General features: G+C 39.9%; 1 protein-coding gene across 8 annotated transcripts in view; it reads left to right on the forward strand.

The window, feature by feature from the left end:
- Positions 1-12,018, forward strand: part of tjap1 (tight junction associated protein 1 (peripheral)) — a 193,583-nt gene that overhangs the window by 124,770 nt on the left and 56,795 nt on the right. For all 8 annotated transcript variants that reach the window (XM_063040534.1, XM_063040536.1, XM_063040535.1 and 5 more), the window contains 2 exons: positions 1,622-1,783; positions 4,368-4,434. In XM_063040534.1, the coding sequence (XP_062896604.1) occupies positions 1,622-1,783; positions 4,368-4,434 (229 nt within the window). The remainder of the gene's footprint in view (positions 1-1,621; positions 1,784-4,367; positions 4,435-12,018) is intronic.

Genomic DNA, 12,018 nt, shown 5'->3' on the forward strand with positions numbered 1-12,018 from the left:
GAAGAGCCTGTTTCTGTGCTATATAATTCGGAGTATTTGACCTAGTGTGTCCCACATATATTTGGCTTTGTATCCCCTGATGCATCATAACCATATCACATTTATAGTTTGTCATTGTAATGAACTGACTTGTTATAAGAGATCAAAATATCTGCCAATGCAATTTCGCTGTAGCCAAGAGCAATTTATTACAAACCAGCTGTTAGTAGTTCTTTCTGTAATTTCACTACAAGTGATTGTTATCTATTTCAATGCAGCTGTAAGTTTAATTTCAATGCAGTTACTCCTGCTGTTTCAGTACAATGTATGGCAATTATCGAATAGCTAGAAGAGTTGCATTTATAGCTAATGACTTGTAGTTCTTTCTATTCAAAATCATGTCCATATTCATCTCTTACCCATTAAAGTGCTGAAGTATTGCTCCATCATAATTTTTTAAAATTAACTCGAAATTAGTTACAGTTAGAGCTCGTATCCATAAACCAAAGCCCCATAGGACCAGACCATGTGGAGTTTAGGTTAAATGATACAACACAATAAATGGTAAAACACTTGAGTTGTGCCACGATGAGCTGGCACAGTGGATTGTTGCATCCAGGTCGGAATGATTGTTTGTGAATTTTGTTCTTGTTCTGTTCTTGGTGTTTTACCCTCAAATATTTAAAGTTGTTATATTTACAGCAATGGTCAGGTATGCAAAAATTATAAGCCATCAAGCAATGTTTAAGGTGAATTTATTCCAGTTGTTGGAATAGATGTTCCAGCTGTCATAACACCTGTTAGTGCTCCTTGTCAACATTTATCAGATCAGATTGTGAGCTGTAGAGTGTCATACGTCACAAAGCATGGAAACAGGCCCTTGACATTGCTAATGCTAGCTGTCAAGAATCTATCTACACTAATTCCGTTTTCCAGCGCTCAGCCCTGTGCCCCCTTAGCCTTGGTATCTCAAGTGCTCATCAAAATATTGTTAAATGTTGTGAAATAGCCTGCCTCCAATGAGCCTACAGTCATACTTCGTGCATTTATCAATGACAAAGGGTGTCAGCGTTAATTCCTGAGGCAGACTACTGGTCTCATGCTTCCAATCACAAAAACAACTCTCTATCATCACCACTGGCCTCCAGTCGTCACGCTAAATTGTCCTGTCTCTTTGGGTTGCTGACTTGTAGACCTATCTCCCATGTGAAATATTGTCGGAGGCTTTATTCAAGTCCATCTGTACTACATGAACTGTGTTCATTTTCTGTGTCGATTGGGTTAATTGCCATGGAATTTGAAAGGATTGGAGAGCACATGGGTATCTTATGTGATTTTTGATCAGTGTTTACAGACCAATAGCTATTGAGCATGGACAAGAGAGCAGTTTACTCTTCAATTAAGATTGCCTCATGTTGGCTTCTTTTCTTTCGTGTAACTTAGCTCTCTGCCCTTTTCAATCTTTTCATTTCTTTGCCCAAAAATTCATCTCCTTTGTTTGCCTTGCTGTGGTGCCTACTAAACTGTTGACTTTCTGTTAATTCAAAGTCGGTTTTTATTTTGTTCTTGCAAATGCTGTTCCTCTTGAAGGCATAGCATAATTTCACAGTCCTTAAAGTTATATTTGTTTATTTTCACACAGGTTGTTACAGCAACAGAATGAAGAGCTGCTTCGAAAGCTGACCCATAGCACAAAAAAGTTGGAGATAATGGAGGCCGACTTTGAGTCAAGCCGACATTACCTTGAGGCAGAGCTGAACCATGCTCGAGAAGAAGTGGACAAATTGAAGGACAAATTCCGCAGGTGAGTGGCCAAAATGTTGGCAGTCTGGGGTGTGTGACGTTTTTTTAAAGCACCTACTTTTGTTTGTCAAGGATCAGAAACTTTGCATAGTAATTTCAAGCTTGTATTGAAAACTATGACTAGAACATGCTGCTTTTCTAACTTTTAGACTAAAGGCTCGATTAGTATTGGATAGATAGGAGAAGCAAGTCAAATATGAAACAGAAACTAATTTGCATAGTGCAGTGTATCTTATTGCATTATATTTGTTTCAATATGTTTATTTGTAAATTACATAAGTGCACTCATTCTCTACAAGTTACAGTGTCTGTAAAAGTCATCCTGACACTTTTATATGTGATGTGCAGTAGCACAGATAAATATCTGATGCTAGGAATCTGCATAGAAAATACTTCAATGTATGATATTCATTTGGACCATCAGTAGATGAAGTTGGGCCACCATCCTCTGCTTCTGAAACCTCCTGTGGGCACTCAGATTTTCCTAACAGTCCATTTTCTGTGGCTGTGCTCTCTGAAAGGCTGCTTAGCAATTTACACCAGTATGCAATGTGCTCCCATTCACTTGTAGTAGGGAGGTAACAAATATCTCTGTGTAACTAGGGTTGGTGTCGCAAAAACTTCTTCACCTTGTAGTGCTTTTTTGAGGTTCCTGGAGCTTACAATATCATCAGAGACTGGCCAAATATACCAGTGACCTTATAGAAAAGGTTTAAGTTTGCACATTCTTTTCCCAAACAGAAGCTACACTATTTGCAAACATAAAACAAATCTTTCTTTCTGCTTGAGCTTCCAACTGGCAGCATCTGTTCCCTCCAGAAGAAATATCTTACAATCAAGACTATAAATCCACAATTCCTTTATTTCTTGATGGTCCATATTAGCTGCCATCTCAGCTGCTTGACCAAATAGAAAACTGGTGTCTGAGATTTACGGACAATTATAACAATATAGACACAGGACCACAAAGAGACTATCGTTATTTTTCATTTAATTGCATTATGTGGGCATTGCTGTTAAGGTCAGAGTTTGTTGTTCAAACATAATTACCCTTGCAATGATGAGTGTTGCCTTAAACAATTGCTGTCCCGTTGGGGAAGGTTCCTACAGTGCTGGATTGAGAGTTCCAGGATTTGTACACAGTGCTGATGAAGAAGAAACAATGTATTCCAAGATGAAGTCCTGATGAGGGGTCTTGACCCCAATGTGTAAAAATTCTTTCCTTTCCCTGAAGCCTTCCCATACACCCCCCACCCCAAACAGGTATTCCTTGGCCCGCTGTGTTCCTCCAGCAGTTCCGCCCCCCCCCCTCCAGATTATAGCATCTACAGAAACTTGTGTTCATGTGTACTATTTGCTCTTGTTCTTCATGGTGAAAGAGATTGCAGATCTGTGTGATGATGTCAGGATAGCCTGGGTGAGAAGCTGTTGTGTAGTTAACAGTAGCCACTGTGCTGATTGTGGAGGAATGGCTGATGATGTATTAACTGAGCAGCTGTCTTTACTCTGGAGAATGAGAATATTTGGTGCAGCATTCATCCAGGCATGTAGAAAGTCTCTTGGAAAGCCTTGACTAATTAGAAAAGATCTTTACTGTTTTGAAGTGAATCAATCACCGTGGAATACCTAATCACGAGGAAATCTGCAGATGTTGGAATTTCAAGCAACACACATAAAAGTTGCTGGTGAACGCAGCAGGCCAGGCAGCATCTCTAGGAAGAGGTACAGTCGACGTTTTGGGCCGAGACCCTTTGTCAGGACTAACTGAAAGAAGAGCTCGTAAGAGATTTGAAAGTGGGACAGGGAGGAGGAGATCCGAAATGATAGGAGAAGACAGGAGGGGGAGGGATGGAGCCAAGAGCTGGACAGGTGATTGGCAAAAGGGATATGAGAGGATCATGAGACAGGAGGCCTAGAGAGAAAGAAAAGTGGGGGGAGCTCAGAGGATGGGCAAGGGGAATAGTGAGAGGGACAGAGGGAGAAAAAGGAGAGAGAGAAAAAGAATGTGTGTATATAAATAAATAACAGATGGGGTACGAGGGGGAGGTGGGGCATTAGTGGAAGTTAGAGAAGTCTTCAATCATTTCGGATCTCCCCCTCCCCCTCCCACTTTCAAATCTCTTACTAGCTCTTCTTTCAGTTAGTCCTGACGAAGGGTCTTGGCCCAAAACGTCGACTGTACCTCTTCCTAGAGCTGCTGCCTAGCCTGCTGCATTCACCAGCAACTTTAAATGGAGTACCTAATCACTGGCATGCTTTTGGAGATACATGATTAACATGACAGAAGTCCAGTGGAGTGTTTTAATGTTGGAAGTCTTGTCAATGGTAATGTCATTGAATATCAAGGTTAAGTGGTTCGATGCTTGTGTCTTGGGGATGGTCATGCAAATCATAGTACAGGTGGCCATTCTTCCCAACTCAGCCATGCTGGCCAGTTGGCACCCTTTTGTATTAGACCCATCACCAGATCTTTGTTTTAGCTTTGAATTTACTGGCTTTCCATATCAATTAATGGATGTCTATATGTCTGATTGCCATGTTATCGGTAAATGCTCAAGTGGACTGTGTTTTCTTTGCCCTTGTAGATTACAGAATAGTTACACTGCATCCCAACGAACAAATCAGGAGCTGGAGGACAAACTGCATGCCCTGGTGAGTGACCATATTGGTGCAGTTCCTATTTGAAAGAGAATCGTTTTAATTTTCATAGCTTACAGTCAATACACAACACTGATTCCACTTCAGAAGGCAGGTTTAACCTTCAGCATGCTTAATGTAAAAGGTAGCATCTTGAGTAATTGTATTCAGAAAACTTGGCACATTGTTTCACTGTATTCATTCCCTCTTTCTCAGTTAGGTTGTATTGATTTATGGTGCCTAGGCCATAATGTTGATATACTCAAGATCTATCGTGGAAGATGAATAAATGTTTCCAAGTTGAACTCACCTGAAAGGCTCCCTGGATAAATGCATCGTCTTCATAGACTGGTGCAAAACCCTTGCAGTTAACTGCTCAAATTTGTGGAATACACTATGTACTTCATTTTCCACAGCAGGAATATGTGGGGTCCAGGCATAAACTCTGGAAAGAGCATGCAACATCATGAACAATCCACCTCACCATCTTCTCACCCATCCAGCCCTATCCAGCAATGCCCATTTCCTACAAGAGTATTATCTCAGTTTTCCAGTTGGTCTAAGTGCTCTCCTTCTGTGCTTTAACTGTTCAATATCTCTAAAGTTTTGAGACCTCATTTGTACCCTCTCCAGGAATTTGAATTCTTAAGTGCATTGCACAGAGTTATACTGCATCTGAGGCCAAACAAGCAGTTTAAAAAGGCTGAACGTTATATTTTCCTTTGTATTTACTGCACCTGTAAAAACCCAGTATTCTATATGCTTTCTTACCAAACTTACCAACTTGCTTTGCCAATTTAAAAAGAACTGTGAATGTATACCCCAAGTTTTTATGTTCTTGTGAGTGCATATTCTCCTGAGATAGAAAGTGTTATATACAGATAAGCGGACAATATGGCAGTTGGGAAATTTTTATGTGAGATAGGAAAATTTCAAGGCTAGCATATACCTGTTCGAGTAAAGCGCTAAGTTGGTAAGATCAGGAGACCTTGGTTATCGAGAGATATTGAGGGGTCTGGTCAGGAAAAAGGAGGCATGTGTTAGCTTTAGGCAGCTGGGATGAGCGAAGCAAGTTCCTGGAAGCAACTTAAGGGTGTAACAGTCACTTAAGAAAAATAGGGTTAAAAAGGTCATGAGATAAGATGGAGAATTCTGAAAGATGCTCTGTATATTAAGTGTAGTAAGGAAGAAAGTAGGTCCACATAAGGATCAGTGTGATAATCAAAGTGAAGCCTTAGAAAGTTGGAGAGAAACTAAATGAATGTTTAGTGTCTGTATTCATCGTGGAAAAGGACATGGAAGGTACTGAGTTCAGGGACACAAATACTGATACCCTGGATCATATCAACATTATGAAGGAGCTGGTGTTTATGGTCTTGACACATGAAAGTGGATAATGTGTTATAGGAAGCAAGGAATGGAATTTTTGGGGTCCTGGTAGAGATTGCCCTATTGTTGTTAACCAAAGTGGGGTACGAGAAGACTGGAGGTTGGCTAATATTGTTACTTAAAGAATGGCAGCAGAGAAAATCCAGGGCACTACAGGCCAGTGAACCTTACATTAGTGATGGGAATGTTTTTAGAAGGAATGCTGAGAGATAGGATTTACTTGTATTTGGAAATGAGGGACAGATTAGGGATAGTAGGAATGGCTTTGTGTATTAGGAATCGTGTCACAAATTTGGTTGGGTTTTCTGAAGAGCCAATCAAGAGGATTGACAAAGGCAGGGCAGGAGGGGTTTTCTACAGACGATTGGCAATTTGCTGTATAATAGGTTGCTGCAGAAGATTTAAATGGACGGAGTTCACAGGGTGATGAAGACAGCATTAGCTATAGCCACATTTAACTTCATGGACTGATGTGTTGAGTACATGAGTTGGGATGTTGTGTTACACCTGTAGAAGATGTTGGTTAGGCCTTACTGCGAGTATTCTGCTTATTGTGCAGACAAGATTCACAAGGATGTCTCCTGTATTGGAGAGATTGAGTTATAAGAGATTGTATCCGGATCTGTTTCCCCAATGGGGTGGAGGAATATACTGAGAGGTGACATGATTGAGATATATAAAATTATGAATGACATGAATAGATAGTGTCTATTTCGCATGTTAGGAGTGTTTAAGGTGAGAGCGAGGAGGTTCACAAAGAGAGTGAGGTTTGCATAAGATCTAAGGGGTGCATATTTAACACACCAAGCTGCCAGAAGAGGTGGTGGAGGACTGGGACAGTAATAACATTTAAGAGGCATCTGGAGAGATACTTGAATGAACAGGACTTAGAGGGATCTGGGCAGACAAGTGGATTATGTATAGACAGGCATGATATCACAGTGCTTTTTTCCATACTCTACAACTCTTAAACTCTCCCTTTTGTATTGTGCTTTGTTCCAAAATTGAACATTTCATATCTGTTCAGTTCCATCTGTCAGAGTTCTGCCTATTCAGTTGCCTGTCACTTTCACTCTTGTTATCTTTTCTTAGTTACCCTTTACTGTATTCAGATTGGTTTTCTGTTGTATCGTGTACCTGATGGTTTATCTTACCACCTTTTCTGTTTTATTCTCTGTTTGATAGCACTATAGCTTTGGAAGACCTGGTGTTCCTCCTTGTGGGAAGAAGCTTGCTCTACATCTTTTTGTCCTGCCTGTTCCTTCTCCAGACACCAAAATCAACCCTCTCCCAGTTAGATGTTTTTGCCTTTGATTTTTTTTAATTCTAGAAATATTAATCACTATTACTCCAAGTCCTCCACTGAAACAAACAACCCCAACTCCATTTCCCAGAACTATACAGCAATTATCAAGTTTTTGAAGTATAATCACACAGAAGTTGTTGGATAATGATGCAATTTGTTTCAGTGAGGTTCAATGAAGGAAAATTATTGATGAGGTCACCTGGGATAGATCCCATGTGTTTTTATGTAGTGCTGTGTGTGTGGGGTCTTTAACATATAACAATTACAGCACGGAAACAGGCCATCTCGGCCCTTCTAGTCTGTGCCGAACTCTTACCCTCACCTAGTCCCACCGACCTGCACTCAGCCCATAACTCTCCATTCCTTTCCTGTCCATATATCTATCCAATTTAACTTTAAATGACAACATCGAACCTGCCTCAACCACTTCTGCTGGAAGCTCATTCCACACAGCTACCACTCTCTGAGTAAATAAATTCCCCCTCATGTTACCCCTAAACTTTTGCCCTTTAACATGGATTTGAGAGAGTACACTTTAATATTTCATACAAAATGTCACCCTGCTTTAAAGGCTCAAATGTGTGTTTGGACTTGAATATACAACTCTGACTTATGAAAGCAATACAAAGATAAAAATTTCAGCTGTGATCTTATTAATTGGCAGAACAGCCACGAGAACTGAGTAGCCTACCCTAATTCTGTTTTCTCTGTTCATAAAAGTGATGCTCACTGTGCACAGTTGACATTTGAAAGAACATGCATACTTTAGACTTTAAGTGTGAAGTGGAAAGATTTAAAGAGGATATAGTGGGTTCTTGGAGTCCTTTGCTAGAAACCTGAATGGTCGGTGTCATATTGTTTTTAGATGAGTAATGCAATGTATGTGAGGAATAATGTAACAATACTGAGTCTTTTTGTACAGTAGGAGCTCAGAGCCAGTGCGTTATTCTAAAATGTCATCCACTCATGAGAAGAGTTTTCTAAATTGCTTTAGTGAAGTTGGAAAGTTATTTCTCAATAGATTTATGTATCTCACTGTAGCAGTAGAGGAAACAAACAATGTAACTATATACCTAGTGCTAGGATAGGCATTTTTATGGTACTTAATGTCCTGTAATGGCACACTCATTACTTATAGTGGGCCAAGTGCTCGGGGTTGTTTGCTGAAAATCTCTCAACAGCTTCACCTCTGCAAGTAATTATGCTTCCCAAGGTGGTATCTCCTGCTCAGGACAACCTGGGTTGATCAACCACTCAGGTGCTGGCAGAAACTAAAGCAACCACTGATATCGTGATCATCTTCAAACCGATGGTTAGATGTTGGCCAGAGTGCACATGGTTTAATATACCCCAGTTCAATAAAATCTTACTATTGACACCAAACAGAAGTTTATTTGTCCAGGTGAAACATACAGAGAGTTAAATTTGAATTGAAGGTATTGACCATTCGTTACTGAAGACTGATGAACTCAGTTGTAATTATTTCTTCCTCCATTCCCAGGAACTGCTTTTACTGACCTGCTTTCATGTCTATTTCAACTGCTAGGGTGGACTGCAGTGAAAATACAGAACAAAGTTGTTTACTGGTACCAGTTGACCATTAGTACATTTGCACAGTAACTTCATTTTTCATTTGCTAAATCACTCATGTGTGTTCTCTTTCTCTCCTCATGCTGCCTCTGGTGCCCCTGGTGTGTGTCAGGCCTCTATCTGCCAAAGCTGGATCTCTGCAGTTGCGTCTTTCTTTTCACCATATTTCTAATTTATAACTATTGATAGAGATGTCAGGATACCATGCAATACCTATAATTTCTAATTTGTGTCACAGATATCATTAATATTCTTTAGTTAATCAGTTCCATGTTTTATAGTCACAATGCATCATGGGCTGGAGGATTCCAACCTTCTTTCCAGGACAGCTTCAGTAGGGTGGGGAGGTGGGTAATGGGAGGGAAGGATAGGTTGTACAATTGCTCCATTCCTGACCAATGTGTGGCATATTCAGTATTGTGCAAAAGTCTTAGGTACATATACAGTATATAGCTAGGGTGCCTAAGACTCTTGCACAGTAGTGTATTTATCAACATGGAGTGGACAGTGAGTTTGTAAATCTGGTGGAAGCAAAGGATGTTGGGAATGGCTTGGGTGGAGCGCTGTGGGAGGGGTGTGGGACAGGTGGCAGAGGAGGAATGCCAGGGGCAGGGAGTGGTGTGGGTACATACACACCTGGCCCTAAGACACTAGGCAAGGTGGTTTGATTCCAAAAAATTGGTTTATTGATCATTCCAGAATGTTTCTCTGGTGCTTCCCACTCTCTCCCCTCTCCCTTCCACTTTTCCCAACCATGATTCCCCTCTCCCTGCCCCTTCCCACTCTCAGTCCACAGTAGAGACCCACATCAGAATCAGGTTTATCATCAGTCATATATGTCATTAAGTTTGTTGTTTTTGTAACGTAGCAGCAGTACAGTGCAATACATAAAATTACAACAGCACTGTGCAGAAGTCTTTGGCACCCTGGCAAAATGTATGCACCTTATGCACCTAAGACTTTTGCATGGTACTGTATCAGCTGCATATAGGATTTGATGTGGTTGTCATGGCCTCAAAACAATAATCTCACTGCAAATGCTAGAAATCTGAAATAAAAACAGAAAATTCTGTAAACACTCTGCAGGTCATTAAGCATCTGTGCACATTGAATAGTTCAGCTTGAAGATTTCAAAGTAGTTACTGCTTTTTCTTGCACAGATGCTTCTTGACCTATTGGGGTTTTCCGGTTTTATTTTACAAACTATCCCACTCATGCTTTCCTGGAGGCAAGAAAAGTTTTGTAAGTGGTGTTTCCAGGAAGTAATGAGATGGTATTTAAAGAAATGGTCATTCTTAGTGTTAACGTATGACAAAAAGAACAAGGTTAAACTTTGAATATGAGCCAAAGATAACCAATTCCAGTTTGTACAGAGTGAAGAACAATTGCTAATTAGTCAGGAAGAAAAAGTTTGGTATTTTATCACCAAATGTCGCCTGTGTAGAAATCTTTGCCATAATTGGCAGTAGTAAAGTCGAGGTGAACCTTTATAGATAATTATATGCCTGATAGAGTGGCATCATATAGTAAAATGTTGATTAACATTATTCTCAGACATCTTTTCATGAAATGCTTTTAACGAACAATGGATGTCCTGACATCCCAAGCTGTTAGCTCCTTGTATGTATATATATATATATATATATATATATATGTATAAATTATATGGAGATAGTTAGTGGTGAGTCACTCATTTCATTTGTAGTCTCTCCATTTATTAAGCAATGTCTGACATTAATATGAGAGCGACAATTGTGGAATAGATTTTATTTGTGTTAAGATCTTGAAGCACGACAAAGCAATTGTTGGTTTGTTTCAATCTTGTTCTCTCTCTTGCTCCCTTTCATCTGTCACCTTCTCTAGCCTTTCATGAGTTCTCCTTTAAATTTGCCTCCTTCTTACTGCCTGCATTAGTGATGTTATCATTTTTTAAAACGCAAGGTTATTGGTGACGTATGTCAGAGTTAAACTACCAGGGATGGACTAACAATTCAGCAATAGAAGTTCAAATTCCAGCAGTGTAGTTGTGGAATTTAAATTCAGTTAAATCGGCAATTAATAGGAAAACAGGTGATCATTAATTTTAAAAAAATTTGGTGTATATGATTCTGTAAAAATGTATTAATATCCTTGATGAAAATTCATTTTGGGGATTTGGGTATCTCTGGCAGGGTCAAATCATTCGTTGACGGTCCTTAATTACCTTGACCCACAACAGTTGCTGTAAAGGTACTTCCATATTTGTTGTTAGGTTTCTAGGATTTAGACCCAGTGGTGAAAAAGAACTGACAGTATTCTAAGTGAGAACAATACTAGAATGGCTTTGCTTTACGCACTTTTGACCACAGATGATCCTGAATTTGTCATCCTTACCAAGTTTCGCCTTTCTCTGGATCTAGTCTTGCAACAAACTGGTTTATTCTTAATCTCTCTGAAGGGCACAGCAAACCACTCTATTGCTTCTTAAATACTTTATTAAAACAAAAAAAAGGATAAAATTGGCTGAAACATCTACATCTACCATCAATCAAGGTTCTGAATTCAGCCACAGCAAACTCATTCCTAGCCCAGGTAAAGTCCTTCTCACAAACATCTGTTAGTTTGTCCCTGAACTGGGAGAGTTAACAAGCAAAAACTGATGCAGTTGTAATCATAGGAAACAACTGTGAGTGGGTCCTGTCTCATCGGTTGGATACACTCTTCAGGCGGGTTCATAAGAAAGAAGGGGGTAGTACTGGATATCCTAAACACTGACTTCAGAACCCAGGAGGTCTGATGGCATCTGGTCAGACAGGGAAAAAATTACCACTTGCTTTAGTCCCCTTTCTGATTGCAGGACCAAGTATGTGAATGTTGAAGACGAGGCAGAAATATGCAGCTTCCTTCCATTTTGAACCAACTTGGAAGAAGCACAAAATTGGCAAGGCACATGCTCAGGGCTTCAAAGTAAATGCAGTGATAGCTGAGTAATTAAAACTGTTAGTGGCAGGTAGAGAGTGAAATGACTTGATGTTCTCAGCAGATTAACCATTGCAGGTGCAATAGAAAGGATCTAGCAAGTGTGGGTTCAGAAAGGGTCTGGTAAGTCTGGATTGGGATAGGTTGTTTACTGGCAAAGGTGTACTTGCTAAAGGGGAGCCCTTCAAAAGTTAAGTTTTGAGAGTACAGAACTTGCATGTTTCTGTCAGAATAAAAGGCAAGGATAACATCTTTATGGAATATTGAGGCCCTGGTTAAGGTATAGGCAGGCAGATACAAATAACATACTTGATGAGTATAAGAAATTTAAGAGAACACTTGAGGAAATCAGGAGG

The sequence above is a fragment of the Mobula hypostoma genome, chromosome 2, assembly GCF_963921235.1.
Source record: "Mobula hypostoma chromosome 2, sMobHyp1.1, whole genome shotgun sequence".
Lineage (NCBI taxonomy): Eukaryota > Metazoa > Chordata > Chondrichthyes > Myliobatiformes > Myliobatidae > Mobula > Mobula hypostoma.